General features: G+C 51.6%; 1 protein-coding gene across 2 annotated transcripts; it reads right to left on the minus strand.

The window, feature by feature from the left end:
- Positions 1 to 872: 872 nt before the first annotated feature.
- IL10RA (interleukin 10 receptor subunit alpha) lies at positions 873 to 14,358 on the minus strand. Of its 2 annotated transcripts, XM_044751949.2 has the most exons (9): positions 14,208 to 14,358; positions 13,148 to 14,124; positions 11,256 to 11,461; positions 10,928 to 11,042; positions 10,137 to 10,321; positions 9,082 to 9,245; positions 8,332 to 8,482; positions 6,823 to 6,944; positions 873 to 3,680 (listed from the first exon to the last, which is right to left on the minus strand). In XM_044751949.2, exons 4-9 carry the CDS (start codon positions 10,978 to 10,980, stop codon positions 2,766 to 2,768), a joined length of 1,590 nt encoding a protein of 529 aa, XP_044607884.2. In that variant the 5' UTR covers positions 10,981 to 11,042; positions 11,256 to 11,461; positions 13,148 to 14,124; positions 14,208 to 14,358; the 3' UTR covers positions 873 to 2,765. The 2 variants fall into 2 exon arrangements, with proteins under 2 accessions (XP_044607884.2, XP_014711063.2); XM_014855577.3 differs by lacking the exon at positions 11,256 to 11,461.
- Positions 14,359 to 25,528: the final 11,170 nt, after the last annotated feature.

Genomic DNA, 25,528 nt, shown 5'->3' on the forward strand with positions numbered 1-25,528 from the left:
CCTCCTCGAGGATCCAGGCTGGGATGAAGAACAAAGTACATGGGAGACTCAGACCACAGGCCCGGGGTTGGCTCCACCCGCTGGGCCGAGCTTGGAGAGAGTCAAACCCACGTGTGGCTTTTCGTGGAAGGAGCAGGCTGCTTTTAAGAGAATGCAGAGGCTTCTACACTTACGAGAAACACCCCAGGACACACCTCCAGGTCGAGGGGAACGGGTGGTGGCGCTCCCGGGAGGTCTGGTTTGCTGTCTTTCCAGAAGGGAGGGGCTTCCAGGGTCTCCTTTCCGAGTTGTCAGAATTCACATCCAAAACACTGTGTTACGCTTCCCACTGTTCCCTTTTCAGTGGCTGAAAGAAGCCCTTTTACTATTTCATTTACATACATTTTCATGATCTCTTTCATTATATCACATACTCTTTACATATTTCTTTACGTTCATTACATACTCTTTCAGCAATTTCTTATAGACGTTTTCATTCTCTCTTTCGTTTTCACCCATTTCCAAGAAAAACTGTCCATTTCCCTTTACAATTTTAAAAGCTGACGACAGCTATTTATGCACGGACCATCACATGCCTGGCACCATGTTAAACTCTTTACACACGATCTCATTTAAACATCCCGGGAGGAATTATTATTCGCATTTTATAGACAAGGAAACGCACTTAGAGAGGGTAAGTAATTTGCCCAAGGTCACAGACAATAATGTTAGTATGAGACCCTATACCTGAGTCTGCCTGATGTGGGCCTGAGTCCTTGGTCCTGTTACCTTAAAGTGACACCACACATTTATTCATTATCATCCTTAATGATCAACGGCTTGAGTCCTCCACCAGCCACTGTGTCACCAGAAATCTGACTGGTTTCACAAGATTCCTGTGGTCCTAACAATTTATTGGATAAAAACTATACATCATTCATTTACAGAGCTTTGTGTTCAAGGTACATTCACATCCATGTCCTCAATGGAACCTAACGTCCCTATGAATGGAACAAGTCAGGTTTTACAGATGAGGAAACTGAGGCTCCTCAGTGTACAGATGAGAAAACAGATAAGGAAACGTGACTGTCCCAAGGTCACCCAATGTAAGAAACAGTGGAGTCAGAACTAGAACTCCCAGGCTCTTGAAATACCCAGAATTCTTTCACTGTGCTATGCTGCCTCTCCAATAAATAAATGAACAAAATAAATAAGTAAAGCTTCCCAGGGAACCCAGAGGAGTCCTCCCGCTGGCCTCAGTCTCCAGGGGGAGTTGTCATTGGACTGGCACCCAAGAACTTCTGGGCAGAGTGCAAGGGGTTCGGGCGGGATTTTCTGGGCAGGAATGTCTATTCTCAGAATGCCACAGAAAAATACAGGGTCATGTGACGACTCTGGGGAGCCTGCCCCAGGCCTGTCACTCCCCCCAGCTTCCTCGCCCGTGGATTGTAAACTGGCTTTGAAGACAGATTCCAAAGTGACCACGGGGAGCAGGACCTGCCCCTGCCCCCCGTTCTGGGCTGTGTCTGGACGCTCTCTTAGCATGATGCCATGCTGAGATCTGGGAGTCTGCAGCCTGAGAAAGCAGCTGGCTTTGCTCAGACATGGGTTCCGGAGTTCACTTTCTCCCAGCTCAGAGTCAGAGAGGGTTGGCAATGACACCCCACAGGACAGCTTGGTTAATATCCAGCATGGAGGGCCCCTTATTTCACAGAAGGAGTAACTGAGGCCCTTTGAGAAGTGGCTGGACCAGGGTCGCACAGCTGAACACTGAGAGCAGGGATCCCAGCCCAGTGCCCTGTCCTACGGGTCTGTAGCTGAACATTAGCAGCAAACACAAGCGCAGGTCCCAACCGCAACCTTCTGGGGCAGCTGAGCTGGTGCCCAAGCCCAGAGGCTGTCTGAAGAGTTCTGACCAATACAGACAACCATGGTTTCTCTGGTACTGTCAGCAAGATGGTGGGGGCAGCAGGGTGGGGATAGCGAGTGGCTTGGCCACGGAAAGTGCCCCACTGGAATGCTGCTCTATTTGCTGGAAAGAGGGAGCTGTCTGCAGATGGACACGAGACATCCCCAGAGGGACCAGTTCTGAGCCCAGAGTCCCCTTCTGGGTCTCAGCTTTCTTTGTCCCCCTGTGGCTCCATAACGATGGCTGACTGACTAACTCTGTGACCAGGACAGACACACCTTAAGATCTCCCATGACAAGCTCCCCGCCTGGGAGGGAGCTCCTCCCTGCAACCACCCCAGGCTGATGGTCAGCTCTGACCCTCCCAGAGGTCAAACTTGGTCTCTGCTCCCTCCTCTCCCGCTAGAAATGCCTCCTGCAGCAAGTCCCTGAGGTCCCCATCCTCCCAGCCCTCCATCCTGCTGGAGGGCTTGACACACGGCTGGCCTAAGGGGGAGGCCTGGGTCTGAGCTGACTTTAGCCTGGCAGCCTCACCACAACTCCAGAAAACACCGCGATTCCCCTGAGCAAATAATCCTTTATGAAACAGGAAGAGTCGCAAGGAGGGAGGCGGTCTCTGCCCTGCCTTCTCAGCTCTGCCGGAGTCTGCAGGACCCTGTCTGCAAAACAGGTCAGTGCCACCCACACGGCCTGCACCAGTTTAGCAAGAGAGCCTCTCCTGCTCCAGGCACCTTTGCCAGCTCTGCCAGGCCTGCTAGGGCTGGCCCCACTGGGCTTGCGGAACGGTGCCCACACTGGCCTATGTTTCACTGCTGACCCCTGGGGCCCCTCCTCCTGGTCCCCGGATGGCTGAAATCAACAGCAGTCCTTAGCCCAAGTCACTCAATCGAGTGCAGGCTAGAGATGAGTGGCAGGGTGACAAGGTCCGAGTCCAATGTGCCCAGGAGACCGCCCGGGGCTGCCACAGGTTCCAGAGGGGCGAGATCATGGGCAAAGCTCCAGTCAGACATTTCGGGGTCACCATAGCTGGCGAAGCCCAGGAGTGACCATTCCTCATTTGGTGGGTTCCACTGTCCAGCTGGGGCCCCTGAGGCAGCGAGAGTCACTCCTGGGGGGTCCTGTTTCAAATAGCCCTTGGCCAGCGCTGGTGGAGGCCAGCCTGCCTCGGCATCCAGGCACGTCCTGAATTCGGGGCCAAGGCCATCTGTTGAGGAGGACCCTTCCTCCAGGCAGCCTGCCTCCTCCTCTGTGCATCTGGTCTGCCTCAGGTAGCCCTGGAATGCCACCGCAGCTGGGTCTTCTTCCCCAGACACCTCAGGCCCCGGGGAACCGACATGGCCCAAGGCTGAGCCATCCCGTGCCTCCCCAGGACGTCCCTCGGAGTTTTGGACTAGGCCAATGCCACTGTCATCCTGGCCCTGGCTGTTGTTCTCCTGCGGCTCCCAGTTGAGCCCCGTGCCAGGACTCAGGCTGGGCTCCTGCAAGCAGATCCCGCTGTCTGTGCTGTTGCTGCTGCCGCTACTGCCACTGTTCTCCAGCTCCGGGGGCGCTCCCTTTCCCAGAGTCTCCCCCGCCTGGGGGTGGGGGGCAGGGAGGAGGAAGTGGGGCTCTTCAGTTTGCAGGGATGGCTTGGCACTGCCAAAGCCACTGTCCGTGCTGCCGTGCAGCTCCGAGTTCCTCAGCTCAGGGGACACCTTGGGGAAGGCCTCCTCGTCCAGGGGATGGATGACGTCACGGGTCTCTGGGCAGGGAATCTGGCTGATGAGGCTGAAGGGACCGGGCTTCTCGAAGACCTGGAGAGGAGAGAGCAGAGTGAGGCAGACGGAGGGGCACCTGCAGGAAGCACCCCAGGGCTGCCAGGTGAGGCCACGGTCCAGGAGGTGCTGCTCCAACAGAGGGGACCACAGAGCTGGGTTACTCTGTCACTTGCTCTTTTTGTTTATTTCAGAATCGAGTTTTTCTCCTAATTCTCAGTTTGGCTAAGGGTTCCCAGAAGCCTGTATTCTCGGAGCCCAGGTGGAGTGACAGGCAGGATGGGCGCCCACAGGCGACAGTGCATGTTCTCAGGCGGCTCCCTCGGTGATCCTTTTCACACCTGAGAGCAGGCTGGACCCATCCAGATCCACCTGAAAAGTGTTTGCTACTTTTCTGGCTATGAGCCAGAATAAGAAATGTGTCACATCGTAACTCATATATAACAGCCCATAAATATATAACTCATATATAAATAACTGAAATCAGCTTCACAAAATAACACTTATTGTGACTACTGTGTACCATGATCTAATCTAATCTGACCTATTTTATTCTATTCTATCCCTTCCTATCCGTTTCATTTTTTAAAATGCTAGATGTGAGATGACAGATTAATTCCTCCACTCCCTGAGTTCTGACTCATACAAACACAGGGTGGCTGTAGTGTAGGGCAGTGGAACAAGCACAGAACCAGCAGCTGAGGAGGACCTGCTCCCCATTAACTGCCAACGGTCCCAGGGAAGTCATTTAACACTTGCTCCTTTGCCCCAGCCCTACTGGTGTTCCTTCTTTTCCAGAGCACATCAGTGCAGTGCTGCCTCAGGGCCTTTGCACTTGCTACTCCCTCTGGTTGGAATACTCTTCTCTCAGCGCTTTGTAGAGCTGTGTTCTTCTTATCATCCAGGTCTCAGTAAAGATGTCACCTCCTCAGAGACCTTCCCGATCACCCTGGCTAAAGCAGTACTCCAGATACTCCACATGAACCTAGTTTACTTCTTCCTAGCACTTAGTTCCTGGCATTACTTTTTAATTTGTTTTCACTTCCCTCCCCCTCTCCTCACCAACACACACATACACATACAATCATTCCCCACCCCCCAACATAATACAAGCTCCTTGATGGAAGTTGCTATCTAGACTTGTTCACCACTCTGTTCCCAGAGCTTAACCGAGCTAACACACTGGAAGCACTCATAAGGTTTGTTGACTGACTTACTGCCTTACTGTAGCACATCTGCCCTCATTCCCTTTGTATGTGATGACTCTAATGTGACTCTTATTGGTTGAATGCCTATTAACATTACATAGCTGGGTGATTAAGGATGTGTATGCTGGAGCCAGACTTCAAGAGTTCAAATGCCTGCTCTGCCTCTTATCAGCTGTTCACCTTGGCCAGTTATTTATCCTTTCTGGCTTTTAGTTCCTCACCTGTAAAATGGAAATAATAACAGTCCCCGCCTCCTCGTGTTGTGATTAACACACATAAGGTGCTTAAACAATAGAAAGCGCCTGGTACACAGAAAGCACTCAATAAATATTGATAAACGGAATTTTACTCCCGAATAATTCTCTAAGGAAGTATTATTATCTCTGTCTCCTGGAGCAGAAGACTGAGCATCAGAAAGGTTAAATGACTTGCCCAAAGTCACACAGCAGCAAAGAACAAACCTGGAATTTGTACTCAACTGTTCTGATCTGAAATCTCCACTTGTCCAGTAATATTTACTTTGATAAAGTGATGAAAGATCAGATCAAACCAGCTAACGAATGAGAACAACCCAATAAACGTGAAGTGCTCTGTGCACTATACATTATTCATACACTTAGTGACGGCCACGATCATCAGATGAAAGGAATCGGGCTGTATTTATCTTGAGGAGGAAAAAACTCTCGAGGACAACTCAGTTCTGTCATCTAAACGTACAGAAGGAACAACCAATCAGAGGTTGCTTGCCATCTCCTTTGGCATTTTTGCATCTGTGTCTATTTCACTGGTTTACATATTAAAGTTAATAGTTTATACAAGGGCCGCCCACCAGGCTGTGATCAAGCCCCTTGGGACCGGGGGCCACATTTATCAGCTTCTTCCCGCACCACATTTTGCACGTCGTAGGTGATCAATAGCTGCAGCTCAGCTGCCACCTCGCTCACTCTCTCCCTAGATGCTTCTCCTGATGCCTGACTAAGAATCTCCCATCCAGGGTGCCAGGAACAGCTGGCTCCCCGCTCTGATTTCTAGCTATCCGTCCCTGAGGGCGGGCGCCATGCACACTCATCTCTAACCCTCCCCGCGGGACCGGCTCTGGGCCCCGCATGCAGAATGTGCTCCAAGTGCTTGCTCAACAGGCCGACGCAGACGTGTTTGTGGAACTGAACCTCCCCAGAGCACCAAGCACAGAGAAGGACTTACACACCGACCTAGACACAGGGAAGAGCTTTAGGATCCGCGAAGGCTGTGGGGGGCACTGTGCCCAGTGTCCTTGTCCCACCTCTCCACTCAGGGCCCTGCAGCTAGGAACACGGTGCTCTCTTGCTTGGACAGAGGCCTAATCAGGCCAGGCAATGCCACTGCTCTCATCTCCCTGACTCCCCTCTTCCTGGAGTTCTTACTCAAAAGAATTTCAGAGGGTCTATGTCTTTCTCTTATTTTTCCTAGAAAGTTGTAAAATAATCATTGTATCTGCCTCAGAAGCACGAGTGCACAGGGGCAGGTCCATGGCCATTTTTTAGTACAGTCATGTGCTGCGTAAGGATGTTGCGGTCAATGACGGGTCACATGCACGCCAGCGGTCCCGGGAGATTAGCACCACACGGCCTATGGGTGTAGCAGACCATGCCATCGAGGCCTGTGTGCAAACACTGTATGACGCTCACACGACGACGAAATCACGCATGTCTCAGTGTGTTCCTGTTGTTAAGTGACATGTGACTGTAAATAGCAACAAAATGACACATGGGGGTTTGGGACTACTGAGGATGCGTTTTATCTGGGCCACTAGGAGGTCACTTCCTCAGCACCAGGCTCGGAGTTCAAGTCCTCCCTCCATTCCCAGGGCGCCTGAGGAAGGTGCCTCCGGATCCTGTCAGGCTGAGGGAATGGACTGTCTGGAGGGAGCTCCCTGCCTTCCAGAGTGCTGGTGCGGCTGGAGGATGGGGCCGTGGCCTCGCTGTGAGACTCACCAGGACGGCGGGCAGCTTCCCCCGGCGCCGCACATACAGCTGCACGGCCAGGCAGTAGGCCAGGAGTCCACAGAGCAGCAGGAAGAAGGCGAAGAAGATGCTGAAGTTGGTCGCAGTGAAATCTGCAGGCCCAGAGAGAGGCGTTTGTGGCCTGGCACACAGGACGTGGAGGGGTGGTCCCCAGTGATCCTGTGGCCACTCTCAGGATCCACTCCGTGAGCGGCCCAGGTGACTCCCAGCCTACCTCTAGGCCACAACTCTAGATGTATCTGGGTTCTCTGGAATCTTGGCACAGCAGGCAAGTACAGATGCTTCAGCAGCCAGACCTGGGTTCAAATCCCAGCTCCGCCACATACTAGCTGAGAAGCTGTGGACAAATTACTCAGCCTCTCTGACCTCAGTCTCCTCATCTATAAAATGGGAAAAATAATAGTGCCTCCCACATAAGATGGCTGTGAAGTACACAGCTCTTATCATTTACCAAGTCCTTTACTTATGTTATCTGATCCTTATAACAACCGTAGGAAGTAAATACCATTAGCATCCCTATTTTTATAGATCAGGATCCTGAGGGCCAGAGAAGTTAAGTAACTTACCCAGGGTCATATATCTCATAAGTGGTAAATCTGAGATTTGAACCCAGAGCTGTACACAAAACTATTTCTTATATCAGTGAGTGGATGCTGAAAAAGTTCTTAAGGCTGCTGACGCACAGGTGGTGCCCTCCTCTGCTTAAATGAGGGTGAGGCTTCAATGACAATGAGCTCGGGAGGGTCCTTCATTAGCTGAAATGTACTGGAGAAATGTTGGTGTCACCCTGGTTTGTGCTGAACTCTGCCCACCCTGGACTGGGCACTCCCAGCCTGGGCACAACTGTCAGCAGGATTTACCAGGCACTTGTCCTGAGTTACTAGTTACAGCTTCCTCTGGACACACCCTGTCTCCCCAGCCAGACTGTAAGATCCTTGTGGGCAGGACCGTGGCCTTCACATCCTATATCCTCTCTCTTCCCTCCCCTTCCTAGCACCCGGCTGGGAGCCATTATTTGTTGAGTCTGGCAGCCGTGGTAAGCAGTCAGCTCAGTTCTGCTTCCTCTGAGAGGGAGGGAGGGTAAGGAGATGGCCCTTTGTGCCCCCAGCTCCAAGGGGCCACAGCAGAGGAATGTAACAAACAGGAACTGACACACAGCTGACTGACAGTGGCAGGCGGGGGAGGGCGACATCCTGGAAAGCGCAGTTGTGCTGGAGTGGAGGCACCCGCAGAATCAGGAGACCTGGCTCTGCCACTGTGCCCTAGGAAGTGGCTTGTAAGCACCGAGCCTCCATTCCCTCATCTCTAAAATGGGACAATAGGAGCGCTCTCACAGGGCTGTGTGAGGATGGAGAGCTGTGTGTGTGGGGGTGCCCAGCCAGGGCCTGGCACCGGCAGCGCTTGATGGATGCTTTTCGGATTGTGCAAGGCCCTTCCTGCCTCCCTCCCCGGCCAAGACAACAGCCCTGACTGACTCACACTGTGGGGTGACCATGATGCACTCCTCCTTCGACCACTCCCCCTGGTTCAGTCGGGAGGTGTAGGATGGCTTGACCCGGACACAGAACTCTCCCACCTTTCCAGGGGCTGGGAAGCTGAAGTTTTCATGTTTTACCTTCTTGCTTATCAACTGAAACGAAAACAACAGCAGCAATAAACAAAAGCTCCTGCTTCACAGCACGAGAAGCGGGAGGGGCCTCTAGAGATGATGGAGGGCAACCCCCATCAGTGTTCTTTTTCTAAGATAACAAACGCTGTGTGATCAATGCAGCCCCGGATCTCTGTGATTATCATGGTTTATGATGTATTAAAAAGAGAAAAGGAAGTGTTTTACGGATCAGGAGGCCTTCCCAGAAGGGGCAGGCATCAACCGTGGTAGAAAGAAAGAAGACAGATTTTGCAGATTCTAGATCTCCCACTGACGGGGGCACCCTGGGACAATTACATCGCCTTGGAGCCTCACTTCCCCATCGATAAAATGGAATAAAACATCCACCGGTGATTGGATTGGAAACAATAGTTCTCTGGTGGTGCCTGACACCTGGTAGGCAGGAGTACAAGTTTGAGGACTGAAGTCAGCCCAACCCCCTCCCCGGCCCCCACGCCCTCCCTCTACTCTGCAGCAAAGTCCCCCAGGGGCACGCAAAAGGCACTGCCAGCCTAGGGGACAGGAAAGCCCAGGGAGCCAGGCCCCGCTTGTTACTGAAGTGGCCTTGGGGAATCCCATACCGTACGCTGTCCCTTGCGAATCTCAACCTCATACTCTCGGAAGTTAGGGAAGATGCTTTCGTATGTGTCGCCTGGAAGGGCCACCTCGGGCCTGGGAGGCTGGATCGTTCCCAGGATGATGCCCTTGTGCATCTCTAGCTTCACGCCACCAACTGTCAGAGTCACTGGAAGAGGAGGCAAAATCATGAGGCCTGCCTGTTGGGGAGGGCCTGGACCCCCAGCCCATGCCTGGCCTTCAGGGTCAAGCTTTACCCATCCTAAAACTGGGGCCACAGGTTTCCCAACCTGGCAGAACATAATGACTTCCTGGGGAGCTCATTAAAATTACAGATGCCCCAGGCCCACTTAAGACACAGTGAATCTGAATGTTTGAAGCTAGGTCCTAGAAACATCTATTTCAGACACACTCCCCAGGTAATGTTTCTGCAGCCGGCTGAGACCTGGCCACGGGCAGCCACTTTGAGCCAATGATCTAGACCACCAGTTCTGACGGAATTCTGCAGATCAGGCTTGCCACGCACACAGAGCACGGTCAACCCCAATCTGGAGAATGGAAGAATACCATCAGGTGTGGAGCCTATCCTTTTCTTTTATTCTTGCAAAAAGAGACTCCCAGCTTTTCTTCAGTAGCACCTCCCTGCTTCGAAGTCCCACATCGTGACTCCTGGGAGTTCATCCCTAAAATGTGGAAGACCTGATCCCAGTTCTGCCTACTGCTTGCCATCCTATACTGAGTGCTTACGGATTCACTTCCTCTCCTGGAACCCTACAAGTACACAGGCCTGGCCCTTGTGACTCAGCTGCCCCAAGTCACCCCAAGACTTCTCTTCTGTAGGATAAAGAACTCCAGTTCCCTTTTAAATCTTGCAATTTCACTATTTTCACCCAAACTTTCTCCAAAGTCCTAACTCAGGCTTGTTTGGGCAACTAGGTCCCCCTGCCACAAAGCCAGGCTGATGTGTTCTCTGTGGGAACAGAGAGAAAAGTCTAGAATAGAGCTTCTGGCTAGAAGATACCCCAAAAGCCATGTTCTAGGCCCAGGCAAGGAAAAGCACCTTCATCCACAGTGAAGCGGGTGTTGCTGAGGGTCCAGGTGGAATGCTGGCTTCCATCCACTGCCCGGACTTTGGCTCGGTAACCATGGCTGTGGTACAGGTCCAGGGTCACCATGGTGAGATCACAGGACAGCGCCAGGGTCTGGTTACAGCTGGGGACAGACTTCCAGCGCTCTTCTCCATACCTGGTGAGATATCAGGGTGGGCACTGGTAGAGGAACTCGTGCTCAAGCCCACCTCCTTTAAGAGGGAAGGAAGAGGCCAGGGGAGAGAGCTCCCATGACGGTAGAGCCCTCAAGGTATTTCTTCCAGTTCAGAGTATCCAGTTGCACGGGGATCTCCCTTGGTTCTGGGACCCTCTAACAATTTCTCTGTGGTCTAGAAGACTCTTAGATTGGAATACGAGTAGCTCAAATCCCAACTCCTCCAGGAAGACTTGCTCTTCCCTGTAGCACAGCCTAATTTCTCCCTTCTTCCCACTCCATTTGCAGTCGGCAGGGGTTCCTCATGCACCAACGACATTATGGATGCTTTCTCTGTTTTTCTAATAAGACAGAAAAGTCCTGAGGGGAAAGACAATACCCCAGCTTGCTCACTCCAGAGCTCCCAGCACACTGATCAGAACCTGTGAGAATCAATCAACACTTGTCAACCCATAGATATGCGCCAGGGGCCTTCCTGGCATCACTTCAGTAACAAGGCAGGTATCTTCCGGGTGCCAGGGGAGTGGAAGGGGAGGCATTCACCCCTTCCCTCCCTCCCTTCCTTTCTCCATCCTCCCTTTTCCTTACCTCATGAGCTCCACTTCATAATAGGTGCTCTCAGACTGATTTGGGATGGGCATCCAGCGGAGGATGTGGTGGAAAAATTTTGCTTCAAACCACACAGATGGAGGGCTGGGCAGTTCTGTCCCCAAGAAGAAGGGTGTCAGTACCAGAGCTCACGGAGCCCACTCCCCAGAGATGAAGATGATGATGGTAATGGTGGCAAGCATCCTAACAACTCCCATTTATTGGGTACTTTACTATGAGTTGAGCTCTCTGCTAAGTACTTGACATATATCGTCTCATTTAATTATCGCAACTGCCTACAAGGGAGGGTTTATCACCCCAATTTTACCCAAGAAGAAATGAAGTCTCAGAGAGGTTAAGTGATTGCCCAAGGTCAATGGGGCAGAGGGAGCCTTGAATCCAGATGTGTCTGATTCCAGAGCTGGTGCTGTGTCCTGAGATCATTGTGCTGACGGTGATCAGAAGCAGAAGTGGTGGCTGAGAAGAGCCCAGTGGGGTGTGACGCATCCCAGGTGGGAAGGCAGGCGCTGAGGGCTAAGGGACGTCCACATGAGCTCTCAGACGAGCCCAGTCCCTGCTTCTGCCCCTCCCTGGCCCTGCTCTAGCCCCCACCCACGGCTTGCCCCCATCCCCACACCTGCTCCCCACCCTGGCCCCAGGCAAGGCCTCTCTCCGGAGGTCTTTGGGTACACAGATACTCTGTTTGTTGGCGTCTGCCTGTTCCTCTTCACAGGTCTCCTGATCTACCCCAAGCTGAGAGCTTGCTCCATTCCCCAGCTTCTAGAAGGGCTTTACATATAGTCAGATGCCCAGCCTCTGGCTGGGTAAGGACGGCCAGAATGAAGCAGCTCTGATTCTGGGCTGGGCTAGGACATTTCCACAAAGAGCTAGCACGCTTGGCTCCAAGGTGAGATACTAAATACCGCCACCTATTTTCAATCCTGGCTCCCCCTCCCTCTCAACACACACCATTCACCACAGGAAACACCAACTTCAGGAGTCTCAAACCAACACGTGCCAGTGTGACTTGGGCAAATTACTTAACCTTGCTGAACTTGTTCTCTCAAGTGTAAGAATGCAATAAATGCACCTACTTTAAGAATCTTGCGATCAAGTGCAATGAAGTAGGTCAGGGCCCATACCCACAGTCAGTTCCTCTTCTCTCCTCCTTGATCCCTTAATGTTCTTCCTTCTGATGGTGACTCTCCCAGGCTTCTCCCGTTCTTTGACTTCTCATCACCTCTCTAATAATGCATCTTTTTTTGACTGTCATTCTCACATAGAAAGCATATCTGCCTCTGCCCCTGGCTTTCTTTCTTATACTGTCTTTGATCCTCAAGTCTGTGTCTCAATTTCAAAACATCAGATGGAAAGTGAAAAATGTAGTGGGTCTTTGTGGTGTTTGGGCTGCACATCCCTAGTCAGCTCCCAGTCATGTGAACGGCTGGCTGCGGGTTTTACTTCGTATTCTGGCGTCATGCAGAAGCGGTTTCAGTGCCTGCTCTCCTGCCCCTGCTCCCGGTCCCTCCACCTCCTGGCCCTTTCATTCTCTCTCTCCAGGGTTTACTCCTCTCAGTTACAGAAACTTTCCAGGATAGCTGGCTGTGTTAGGAGACTGGGCTGAGAGGTAGGAGGAGGGAAGCAGATGGTGGTGGAAGTGCATTAGGAGCTAAAGAAGGAGCAGAGATGATCAGATGGGGGTGATGGGTGTTAGTGGGGGAAAAGAGCTGGGATGGGGATGAGATGGCACCGGGCAAAAACAGGTTAATTGGAGGGCCAAGGGAAGGTAGAGTCAGAGAGGGGGTCAAAGTCATTCCCCAGGGTGACAAGCAGACCGATCATCTGAACTAGAACAAAAATCCAGAGGTAACTTTATGACTCGCCCACGGACCATGAGAGTGTCTGTATGTGTGGGGGGGTCATTTAACTTCTCTATCCACCCTGCTCCCTCCCCCAATCAATCTCAGCCTCTTCCACTTCCACAACCAGAGAGCCTGAGATCCAGGCTTGCCAGAATAAGGGGGATTCGGGGAGGGGGCAGATAATGAGCGCCCCTCTCCCCAGAGGCCCAGACACAAGGGGTTCTCCAGGGGACACAGAATTTTAATGGGGGGTGACGACGAGCGGGAGTCGGTTCCGGCCACCCACACAGCCCAGCCGGTGGGCGCGGAGAGGGCAGGGCAGGGCAGGGCAGGGTAGGGCCGGGCCCGGGAGCCTTACCGTGCGCGCGGGGGCCGAAGCGCAGGCTGAGGAGCGCCGTGAGCGGCACTAGCAGGCGCGGCAGCATCCTGGGCGCGCCGCATCCTCCGGGGCCGGAGCCGGGCCGCGCGCCTCTAGCCACGGCTCGGCGGCGGGACTGCTACTGAGAGCTCCGGCTGCCTCCCTGCCCACGCCCGGCGAGACTGTCGTCAAGGGGGGCAGGGCCTCGAAACGCCCCGCCCCCGAGGCAGCTGCGTCTGGGAGCCCGTGCCGGGCGGGGAACCCGCAGCAACGGGCAGACCGCCAGGCTGATGGCGAGGATGCAGGGGCAGGGCGGGTGCACGATTGTCAGGACGGGCGCGGGGCTCTGGCCAATTCTTCCCCTCCCCGCCCCGCTGCGCCCCCAGTGTTATCGGGTGAAAGCGGTCTGTCTGTGTAGCCTGGAGAAGTGTGCATGTGTGCGCGCGCGTGTGTGTGTGTGTGTGTGTGTGTGTGTGTTTGGGGTGCAGGTGGCGAGCGACAGCCTTGCCCGTTTGGGTTTGGAAGGTGGGGCGAGGGAGGTCAGAGCTGCTTTTACCGGACCGAGTAGGGTTGGGATTGGAACTGTGGCCGCGGCAGCTGGGATTTGGGGAAGAAAACGGTCCCAGGCGCTCCGGGGAGGTGTGCGAGGGCACGTGTGTGAGTCCTGGTGTGGCCCTAGTACCTCGGTGGAGGGCTCTGAGCTAACCAGACGTACAGTAGGCAGTTCTCTACCTGACAACGTTTTTGGAGGGGTGCCCACGACATCTCCCCGCCCCTTTTGGTTTCCCTCGTTTGCCTAAAATCTCACGTTTAGAGCTATTTTTACTGCTGGGTAATAGCACTCCTCGAGAACTGGGTAGCACGTTATCAGTCACTCGTACCTCCGTGTCACTTGGCTCATCTGAGACTTCACTCCAGGTGCACCGAAGATGTAAAGACGTGGGAAACAAACCGCTTCACTTTTGTTGACGTGATACCTGCTTCAGAGTACCTGCGTGAACTGGGGGCTGGGGGTCCCAAACTGTTTCTGAAGGTCTCCATCGGGGCGAGAAAGACTCACCTTTTGATGCTGGTCAGTGAGGGTCAGCGATGCCCCCGATGCCTGGAGAGTGGAGAGTGTGCCCACGCACCCGGGTCCAATAGCACACAGGGTCAGTCAGGGCCACCTTACTGGACAGCTCTTGTTTCCACACCCTCAGAGCAGCTGGCAGGAAGAGTCCCAGGGCTTTTAATGTGTGAGGATGTTTTTTGCACTCTCTGTTGCTCAAGTGAGAGATTGAGTGGCCAATTGCTGAGGAGTACCCAAGCATGACCCAGGGGATGTGGCTGCTTTCTGAAATGACTTCTTAGTTCCCACAGACCCAACCCCCCCCCTTTTTTTTGGTGAGGAAGATTGGCCCTGAGCTAACATCTGTTGCCAATCTTCCTCTTTTTATTCTCCCCAAAGCCCCAGTACATAGTTGTATCTCCTAGTTGCAAGTCATTGTAGTTCTCCTGTGTGGGACCCTGCAACAGCCCGGCCTAAGGAGCCGTGCGTAGGTCTGCGCCCAGGATCTGAACCAGCAGAGCGGGCAAATTTAACCACTCAGTCACAGGTCTGCCCCTCCCACTGACCTTTTTAAGGAGGAATATACTGTGCTGTTTCAATCTGAACTTGTCTTTACTTTTAGTTTTTTGTTGAGTTATAAGAGTTTAAAAGTCTTACTCCATTACCATTTTGAAGGATCAGCTTTCTTAATTCACTCATATGACAAACATTTACTGCACACTCATTATCAGCCAGATACTGTATTGAGGCTGGGGATAAAATGGTGATCAAAACAAGGTCCCTTCCCCCAAGAAATCAGTGATTTAGCTAGAGACAGAAAGTGAACAGAGATTTTAATACTCGGTGGTAAGTACTCTGAGAAGGGAAGTATAAGGTAACATGGGGACACAGGAAACGGGCACTTGACCACAACTGGAGTAGAGGATAGGGAAGGCTTCCTGGAGGAGGTGACATCTAAGCTGAGACTTGAGGGGTGAGTAGGAGGTAGCGGAGTGAAGAGCAGATAAGGAGGGGGTTCCAGATAGAGGGAAGTGTATACTCAGAGATGAGGGAATATGGCATTTTTGGAGAACCCTGTAAAGTGGGTAAAGCAGAGTTCCTGTTTTAAGATACGAAAACCCCTATGGCTGACAGACTTTAATGTTTTGCTCAGGGCAGAGCCAGCATTTGAGCACCATTCCAGTGTGTCCTGCTGCCTCACAGACAATACTCAAAGCAGAGCTTATGTCAGACATATAATTACCATCTCTCTCTTTTTTTTTGTTTTTTAAGAAATTTGTTTCACTTTGTATTTGGTTATTTATTCTCAGTGTTCTGAAAAGTCCACCCTAAGGTTCTGTGGTTTCTGATATTCATACCGGTATCCGGACAGATAATAGAAAGTAATTATAATAGTGTCTTTTCTTTATTGAGCTCTGCCTATGTATCAGGCACCATGCTAAAGGATTGTAGCAGAGACTGGCTAAATGCTTAGCAGTCCCATTTCCTCTTCCTGGGCACCCAGGACAGCTCTTTATCCTAGCTTCCTTTGCAATTAGGTGGAATATGTGACTGGGTTTTAACCAATGTAAAAATGAATTGATGGGTGCCACTTGCTGGCCTGGCCTCTGATTCTGTCTTTGCTATGCTGTCATCCAGGTGGAGGGGGCCCCGTGGAGGACTCCAAGGGGATGGAAGGAGTGGGTGCCTGAATCATCTCTGGGAGGGGAGCTGTGCAGGAAAGACACCCACTCTACGTCAGCCTGTGACTTGAGTGACGAGTGAGCTCTTGTTGTATCTAGCCACTGAGATTTTGGAATTTTTGTGATAGTAGCTAGTGTTCACTACCCTGATTAATACAAGAGCATTGTCTCATTTAATCCTTGTTACCGCCTGTGAGACTGGCATCGTTATCAGTGTTACACAGGTGGGGAAGTGAGCTCAGAGACTACCTCATGTATCTGTGTCCCTCAGCCAGCAAGTGGCAGAGCGAAGCTTAAGCCCAGGTCTGTTTGACTGCAGAGCTCGTGCTTCACCGCTATATAGACAATACTCTTCCCGGTCTTGGAAGAGTTCTTGGAAAGGACAAATGACTGGTGAATTGAAAGAGAGAAAGAGAGTGAGAGTCGGGGAGGAGGAACAGCTCAGGGCTGAGTGTTGTGGGTAGAAGGAATGTGGTGAACCCCAGGGAACCTGTGGGCAGAGCTGGGCAGACATCTTGCACCCGTGGCCACACTGGGAAACTTTCAGGGCAAATTTTGATCTCTGGATGGTTCCATTGTCTCATTTTCGCTTTACTTTATCTTGGTCTTTAGGATGATGCTTCTAAATGGGCATCACTGACCTGGTAGGATGGGCACTGGAGTGGGGAGGAAGTCCATGCTCGATGGTAACAGTGACCACTTGCAGTTTCTGTCGCTGGACTGTTGATTAGGGAAGTTCCAGGTCTTGTGACCACTGTGTCAGAGCTACACATAACAAGGAGAGAGATCTAGACGGAACTGACCCCGCGGAGACAGAGAGAAGGAAGCTCCCTGGGGACACTTGGTAGTCATTGGGTCAGGGAGAATCACAGATGTAAGGTGACGGGGCTGCCAAGGGCCAGGGCCCGCCCCAGGAGGAGCCTTCTGGCTGTTGTCTACAGAACTTAGTTGATGTCCACGTCCCTTCACCATCTGCCTGGCTCCCTCCTGGCTGACTATAAAAGAGCTCAGAAGGGACAGATCCCCCTTCTGAGTGTCCCTCTCTGCTCTGTTTAGATGGTGACTCAGGCTTGAATGGGAGTCGTTTGAATTTTAGCTGGGTGGGTGATAGGCATCCCTGAAGTATCTGGGGCAGGAGAGGGACATGAGAGGTTTGCATTTTAAATAGAAGAGGAAACGCAGAGCTTGGAGGTGGCTAGCCAGGGTGACTTGCTCCTTAGAGGCAGAATCAAAATCCCGGTCTCCTGATTGAAGTTCAGCTCTCTTTGCCTGACATGCCACAGCAGCTGAGCTTGTAGAACTGTGAGGACCGTGTGAGGGTGTCGTGCCCCTCAGCCTGGAGGAAAGGGGAAGCCATACTGCTCTCCCAGGTGCGGGACCTCCCCTGCGACTTCCCTTGGATCTGCAGAGCTGGGGCTAAGAGGCCTTGTGCACCAGCAGCCTGCCTGGGACCTGATTCTCCGTCAGTGCCTGAGGTTCACGAGGCTGCTGGGAGAAGCCCATGGGTCTGGGAAACAGGAGACCTGGTTTTAGCCCCAGCTTGGCCACTGCCAGCTGTGCGCCCCTGGACCAGTCCTTGTACCTCTATCAGCCATTGACAAGATTGGAATAGTTGTAACTTCCTGGGCTGCTGTAAGGCCAGATGCAAAATCGTTCTGACAACTGAAAAAGGCTTCCCCAATGAGAGGGGGTGTGGTTACTAGAAATATTCTGCAGAAAGGCCTCATATTGACTAGAGGGAGCCAGCCCCCTCTCCTGTGTCTGCGTTCACTTGGCCTCTCTGCAGGCTGTATGTCGTGCTAAGCCCTACCCAACCCCAGGACGACCCGGGTCTTGACTTGGATCCCTCCCCACCTCTAAAGTGACTTTGCAGAAAATCATCTTGTCAGAAAGGACGAGGACCTAGTCTGTTGTCATTGCTTTGTGAACTTGGGATGCAAGAGTTAAGAACAGGACATTGACAAAAATATCCCGTGTCATTTCAAGAAGCAGCTGTGTCTTCCTTCTGTAGTCCGGATGACTTTGACTTCTCCAGTTTTTAGGGGTGTCATTTTCCTTTAATTCTAAACTCAGCAGTCTCAGCCCCCATTTCACAAGTGCAGGAAGTCCATCTGCTCTTGGCTTTCCCTTCCAGATCACTTGTGGGATTCTCCAGGGGAGCCCCACACGCCCAGAGCCATCCTGGTGGTCTCGCGGCTCACCTCTGAGTTGCATGATGGTGGCCTCTGGGCTGAAGTTGTGCGCTTGAAGCACGGACACAGGCCCATCACAGGGCCCGCAGCACTTTAAAATGCTGGTGGAGGCTTGCAAATAACAAAAGTACGAAAGAAGTAGTTTATAACTACTTCAAGAATAGCCGCTCACTCGGAGCTCCTACCAGTTCAGTCCCCTCTGAAAACCTTCCTTAAGCTGCTGGCAGTCATTGTGGCAGGCGGAGACCAGTTAGCTTCCCACCTTTGGAAATCTTCGGGCCTCTCTGAACAACTTTCTTGCCCCTAGAGAGGGGAGGGACCTTCCTTCCCCTGCCCAAAGCCCACTGTTTTGTTTTGTTCTGTTTTGATTTAAGATGATTCACAGCAGGAACGTCAATATCCTTCAAGGGAAATTCCTGGCGCCGCCTCAAAGGTACGGTCTGGCTCCAATGGCCCACAAAGGGCCAAGGTGCTGGTGTATTGCCTTAGCCTTCTATCACAGCGCAGGTGGGACAGCAGCTATGTGGCCGAGACAGTGGCATGTCAGGCCCAATCCCGGGCCTTGCCACAGTCATTCCTCCACGGAGGGGAAGAGACTGAGTGTGCCTGTGCCCCCTGCCCTTGTCTGGGCTCCTGGTGTTCTGTCAGCAATACCGGGACAAAGAGCAATGATTTTCAGGTGTGGGATGGGACTGCCTAAACTCAGACTTGAGGAAAACTATTTCTCTACCTTCTCAGGGCCGTGGTTCTGCTAAGGAGATTCTCAGTTGCACTGGCAAGCAAAATCTGGAACACCTCAGTCTGAGGCATCTGCCTTGGACCCACCACTGATGGCCAGGTTTTGGGCGCATATGTACTTTTTATTGACATAACTAAGAACGTTCACTAAGACAGAGGGAGGATCCCATCGAAAGACAAATCCCAATTACTACTCTGTGATGTAGAAATTGCTTGAAACCCTTCGAATTACAGTTTTTTAGCTTCAAGAATTTGAAGATCTTCATTCCACCACACGTCTGGTAGCAGCAGGGGTGCTGGTTGGGAAGCCCCAAGACTGGGGTTCAAGCCCCAGGTCGTCAGTTGACATCTGTGACACTGGGCAAGTCATAAATTTCCCAAGTTCCAGATTTCTTAGCTCTAAAATGAAGACGATACCTCTTCTTCCAACCAACTGGGGTTGTTGGGAGGATTAACATAAACAAACGTTTGTTAAGTGCCTTTACTAGGCACTGTGGATACAGAAAGTTAGTCAGAGCCCCGCCTTATCAAGTGCATGCACTGTCAGGGGATAGGGTACAAACTGATTTGTAAACTCTAAGGTGTCATACACATGTAGGGTATTAGTACTATTGTTATTTTTCTTATGGATCGAGTCTCCTTTCTGTTCACTGCCAGGCCAAGGCATATCTTGACCAGCTCACAACCCAGAACCTCTTCTCCCTGTCTCTAATGTCTCCAAGAGATCTTGATGCCCCCAGGGAAGCCTAGAATCCCTGTGCAAAAGTCAATTCATCGGTTCCCCTGCTTCTGTTCCAGCACTTTCTTTAGGATATATTAGAAATACAGCCTTTCCTCTTTCACAGAATTAACGTCAAGTACAAGAAATGGTAACTAGAGCTCAGCTGGGGATGTTGAACAGTGAGTGTGCACACGTCCTCGGCAGATGGGTGTGTGGGAGGGGGGCATGGAAGAGGGAAGCGCTACGGTCCTGGGGTGGAGATGAAGTTCTTATAATTTATAGGAAAATGAAACTCAGAGAGGAAGAGCTCATGTAGATAACGGCAAGTTCACACCTCACCCTCGGATTCGTTCTGTGGCCATCTGACCTTTTGGGACGTAAGAACAAGTCAGTTGATGTTCTTCTCGCCTTCTTCCCAACGCTTTTTCACGAGCCAACGTTTGGGTGTCTGATGCAAGGAGATCCTGCTGGTTCCCCCAGTAGCCAGTGCCAACCTCCTTCCTGCCTTCGCTAACTTGCTCTTCTCTCCCACCCCAGCTCTTCTCAGGACACCAAAGAAACCCAAGTGAACATTCTCAGGACTGGGGACAGAAAACTTAGTCTTTCTTTTGCTGTGTATGGTGATGTCATGTTTAAACTTCTTAAAACTTTGACTTGGCAAATAAATTTTTCGCACAAAAATTCTCAAGTGATAAATATTCAGAACTATCTACAATTTTTACCAACACTTTGATGCACAGTATAAAGTTCCAAATAAGCAGCCCATGTTTGATGTCTCCTAATGAAACATGAAAGCCTAATTTCAGAAAGCTGAAGTAAACAAGTGCTCTAAGGGTCATGAAATTTTTGTAAGTGGTCACAACTCGTGTCCACATTTATAAATTAACAGAAGGGTTTCCCTGTGAGTGCCGGATGCTTCCCCATGCTTTGGTCCCAGGAGATGCCCCCTGTCCAACCACAAAATGAGATGCTGCTTCCAGCTCCTAGGCCAGTAGCCTCTTTCAATTACACTGTGTTCTTGAACTCGGGACTCTATTCTTGCTCTTTCTCCATTTAATTTTCCTCCCCAGACCCACTCTGGTCACCACATATGAAAGCAAAGTCAGTGACTCCACTCCTCTGAGGTCCCGCTTTGATGCCAAAGTCCGTAATTGCCACATCTTCCTCATGACCCTTGTCCCTCTTGGATCAACAGCTCAAATCTGCTAACGTTCAGTGAGTACTTGCTAGGTTTCAGCCACTGTGCTAGGCATCGGGGGACAAAAATGGAGAAGATACTGTGGTTGCCTTGCAGGACATTTAGTTTGAAAGATCAGAGGAAATGAAGTTTATTACTGTGCTCGGTGATGTGTGATTATTAATTCATCTGATCCTATAGGAAGTATTCTTCTCCCGTTTCACAGAGGAGGAAACTGAGTGCCAGAGAGGCTCTATGATTTTCCCAAGGTGACTCAGCAAGTACTGCCATCCAGGTCTGTCTGATTCTACTGTACCATGTTCCTCCTCCTCTCCACCCCTGCCCATGCCAGCCACAGACGAAAAAGCAGATGGGACAATCCCAGCTGTAGGCCAGTGGGGAGGCTGCCACACCAAGCACTAGGGGGGACCTGCTGGCAGGTGTTTGGGTACAGCTGTGTCCACTTGTGAGAGACCGAGAACCCAAGGCAGCTGGGGTGGAGTCTGTGATGATCCCACAGTGCCAGGCCTCCTAGTTCTCGAGGGTATGAAAATGACTAGAAACTGTAAGAAACGCCCTGACGAGGTTTGCATTTGCCACTGAGACCTGCAGAGGAGGTGGCTGGGTGGACGGCTTCAGAAGCAAAGCCTTTATCATCCTGCTCCAAGCTGTGCCCCCCTGACGCTCACACCCCAGCACCTCCATTTTCCCCAGAGAAAGGCCCTCTGCGAACGTGTATTCATTCAGCAAGTATTATTGACTACTTACTCGTACGGGTTTCCTTCTAGCGGACAGAACAGCCAGAACCCCTGCCACATGGAGTGTTCATTCTAGTGGGAGGAGACAGATGTGAATAATAAATTAGATAAATACGTACAGGTCCGATGGTGATAAGGGCTACAGAGAACGTGAAATAAGGAAGGGGTAGGGAACGGGGTGAGGCGTTAGGATTTTAAACAGGGTGGTTAGGGAAGGCCTCACCCGGTAGGTGATGTTTGAACAAGGACCCGAAGGAGGTGGGGAATGGGCCGTGTGGATGAAAAGCATTCCAGCGAGGGGACAGCGAGGGCAAAGGCCATGGGGCGGGAGTGTGCCTGGCAGGTTTGGGAACTGCAAGGCCAGTGTGGGCCTGGAGGCCAGGGAGGGGGGCTCTGGTGGCTGTCAGTTGGCTCCTCCCTGGGGAGGATGCCCAGTGGCTGAGAGATAGATAGGACTTGAGAACCCTCAGGCTGTGCCGCTTCCCCTTGAGAACATCTCCTGGCGGGGGGTGGGGGAAGCGTGGACACAGGCTCTTCTTCCTGCAGCGCTGGGCCTGCCTCCAGCCTCGGAGTGAACACACTCCTCCTCCGGCCATTCTCCCTCAGCTCTCCTCTCTTTCTTCTCTATTCCTCTCTTCCTTGTTTCTCTTTTCTGATTCCCCCCTCCCCCAGATCTGAAGTGTGTCATGGAGAAGGTTGATGGGTGCAGGGTGGGGTTCGAGGAGGAGGGTCAAGCTTGGGAGGTGTGTTTGTTTCCTGGTGCTGCTGAAACAAATTACCACCAATTTAGTGGCTTAACGCAACAGAAATTTATTCTCTCACAGTTCTGGGGGCCAGAAGGCTGCAGTCAGTCTCCCTGGACTGAAGTCAGGGTGCTGGCAAGGCCTTGCTCCCTCCGGGGGCTTGAGAGGAGAATTCTCCCTTTCCTCTTGCAGCTTCTGGTGGCTGCCAGATCCCTTGGCTTGTGGTTGCATCACTGCAGCTTCTGCCTCCATCTTCACGTTGCCTTCTCCTCTCTGTGTGTCCTATCTCCCTCTGTCTCCTTTTTATAACCAAAATTTCTTAGAAGCCTAAATGTGATTGTGTTGAGGACTCACCCTGACAACCCAGGATAATCTCCCCACCTCAAGATGCTTCGTTTGATCACATCTGCAAAGACCCTGTTTCCATATGAGGCAGCCTCACAGGTTCTGGGGACTAGGACACGGATATTTTAGGGGGAGTCATTTTTCATCCTACCACAGAGGGGGATCAATTGTCAACATTCATTTCTATATTCATTCAATTATTTGTTTAATTCAATGTATGTTTATTGAGCATGTACTCAATACCAGACACCGCAGGACACTGGGAATACACTGTGAGCAAAGCAGAGCCCTCCTGGACCTTACGGTTTAGAAGGGGAGATGGATGTTAATCAAATAATCGCCCAAATACAATGCAAAATTGTGACCGTGCTAGGTGCCATGCGAGTCCACCCTAGGGACTTGACCTGGTGAGAAGGGCCCAAGAAAGCTTCCACGAGGAGGTGTTGCTTGAGCCGAAATCGGAGAGACAGCTTGGGGTAGCCAGGTAAAGCGGGAGGAAAGAATGTTCCAGGCAGAAGGGACAGAGGGCAGAACTGGGGCATGGCCAGCATGGCTGGAGGTGCAGGCTTGGGGTGGGGCCTGTGGGGAGAGGGGTCAGTGTTTCAAGGACTGTGTGGGTCAATACGGTGTACCTCCTCCCTACCCTCTACCCCAATCCTAGCCTGTGGCCACTGCTCGGTGTCCAGGGACCCTTTCTCCTTGCTCCTTCTTCAGGCCCCATCCTCCGACTTCCTGCCCAGTGTGGCATGTGGTTTAGCAAGGAAAGCCCCTGAGCTCAGTGTTAGGGGCAGTCCCCTAAGCTTTGGTCAACAAAAGTTTCATGAGAGCCTGCTATGTGGCAGACCTTGTGTCGGGAGCTGCAGGGAGTAGGACGAGGAAAAACGTTATTCTGGTTCTTGAGGCAAGAGGCTGTATGGTGGAGGGGAAAGCATTAGGGCTTATGAGCTGAAGAGTCAGTTGCATCTTACTTCTGCTACTTTCTGGCTGTGTGATCTTGGGATAATGACTTCAGCTCTCTGAGCCTTGGTCCTTTTCAGGAGCACCTAACTCAAGTCAGTGAACATTTAATGTGGCCCCACTGTGTGCTAGTAGGCCAGGTGCTGGCAGCCCTCAGAGACTGGGAACAGAGCCCTGAGGTTGGTTGTTTCCTCTCCCGGGACTCCAGCCCCAGTTCTGCCTCCTGCAGTGCTTGATGCAAATGGGTTCCTGGGGCACATGCAGCCAAATAGTTCCTGCATGCGGGCCCCACACCAGGCACAGCGCTCTGGGAAATGGCAGTCAGAGAGAGGAGCCATGTGTCCTGGGAGTGTGGACCCATTGGCCTTCCTTCTGCCTCCTCTTCCCTCCTTCTGCAGAATGTTCGACACTGTCTACAGAGAACCCTCCTGGATGAACACTAGCCGTTCTACTCTTCCTGAATGGCCCCCAACTTTGTGGAGACTGTTTTGACCAACGAACTTTCATCTCTGTCTTTGTTTACCAGCCACTTATCAGGTGCCTCTACTGGATTTTTTGTAATGGCACTGGTCCCAGTCTTTTCCATTGAACCATCCATACGAAAAGCCCAAGGTGGGGTCAGACAACTTGCCAACTCACTGGATTGTGTTTGGCAAATCACCTTACATCCCTAAGCCTCAATTTCTATGGTAAAGTGAGGATATAAACCCCTGCCCTACCATCCTTCTAGGGCTTTTGTGAAAATCAAATGAAATTCTGCCGCTGAGTCCTGTTTTCACCCCATTGCAGTGCCCAATATGAAGCTTAGAGGTGGGGGTGAGGAGGGGCAAAACCCGGAGTGTTGAGTGCTTGTACTCTCCAAATTTGGCTGAGCCTTACCATTCAGTGACACCCATGACTCCTGCTCCAGCGATCATTGTGGGGGCAGGTGGGTTAACCACCCAGACGTTGTTTGGTTCGTTTCTTTTCCAACCATAACAGCTTTTGAGTCTTCAACTGCGTCCCTGCTCTCTCGCCTTTCAACATCTGGGTGGGGGATTTTGTTCAGGGTGTGAAGTAGGCTTATAGATCTCTCAGGTCTTCCTAGGTGTGAGGTGTTGTTTGGTCTTTCAGTGGGGAGGGCACTCTCTGTGTGAGCAGAGGCATTGGGCTGTGACCCCTCGTGCCCTGGGGCTGCTATAGTGACCAGGGTCTTGCCATCTATGCCTGAGAGTTCAGGCACCCATGGGAAATCGTGGAAGTGGATTCTGGGGTGGGCTCTAGGGGAAGCTGAGGTGAGTGCCCAGTGACTATACAACCAAGCCCTGCAGGGAAGGGAGAATAGGTAACCTCAGAGATAGGCTGAGAAATGTGTAAAGGAGACAATTCACAGCAGGGCTCACCTAGCAGCACAAAACTTCAGTGGATAAAGAATGCATGGAAATTCGCTCCAATTTTTAGGGTATGGTGTGCAAGGCATACATAGGGATATGGGGTTTATAAGTAGAGTAACTCTGAGTCTCAGGTTCTTAATCTATGAAATGGATCTAATGGTATTCATTTTGTAAGGTTATTGCAAGAGTTAAATGAAATTAGACGCATAAAAGAAGTTTAGCACAGTGCATGGTACATCATAAGTGACCAAGAGATGTCAGATATGGGAAGATTCAGTTCAGGTAATGATGGAATAGCTTATATGGGAGTAACCCTCTGGTTGATAGCAATGATAAATTCTGAATGAAATATCAAAAATCCCAACTAGAGGAAGAGACAAATCTCCCAATGTAGAAGACGTCCAAATCACATACACACTCCATCCTCAGCCAGGGTGTGAGCATCACTCCCCACTCCTTAAGTGTGGGCTGCGCAGAGTGACTTCCTTCCAAAGAGGACAGTATGGAAAGGGGGGAAAGAGAGTAACTTTATGATGGAGGAACCTGACAAACACTAACTCAGACAGGTGATCGAGGTCAACACCAACAGGATAAGTCACAGTGATGGTATGTGCCCTTGGTAGGATGTGATGAGAATGGCACTTAAC

This window comes from Equus asinus, chromosome 20, assembly GCF_041296235.1.
Source record: "Equus asinus isolate D_3611 breed Donkey chromosome 20, EquAss-T2T_v2, whole genome shotgun sequence".
NCBI classification, from domain to species: Eukaryota; Metazoa; Chordata; class Mammalia; order Perissodactyla; family Equidae; genus Equus; species Equus asinus.

Excerpts from the sequence above, each read along its gene's own strand:
- IL10RA (XM_014855577.3), bottom strand. The coding sequence starts at position 13,214 with ATGCTGCCGCGCCTGCTAGTGCCGCTCACGGCGCTCCTCAGCCTGCGC. Across the intron at positions 10,322-10,927 it reads TATGAAGTGGAGCTCATGAG|GTATGGAGAAGAGCGCTGGA; the intron begins GTAAGGAAAAGG and ends ATATCTCACCAG. Across the intron at positions 9,246-10,136 it reads CCGCTTCACTGTGGATGAAG|TGACTCTGACAGTTGGTGGC; the intron begins GTGCTTTTCCTT and ends CTCCTCTTCCAG.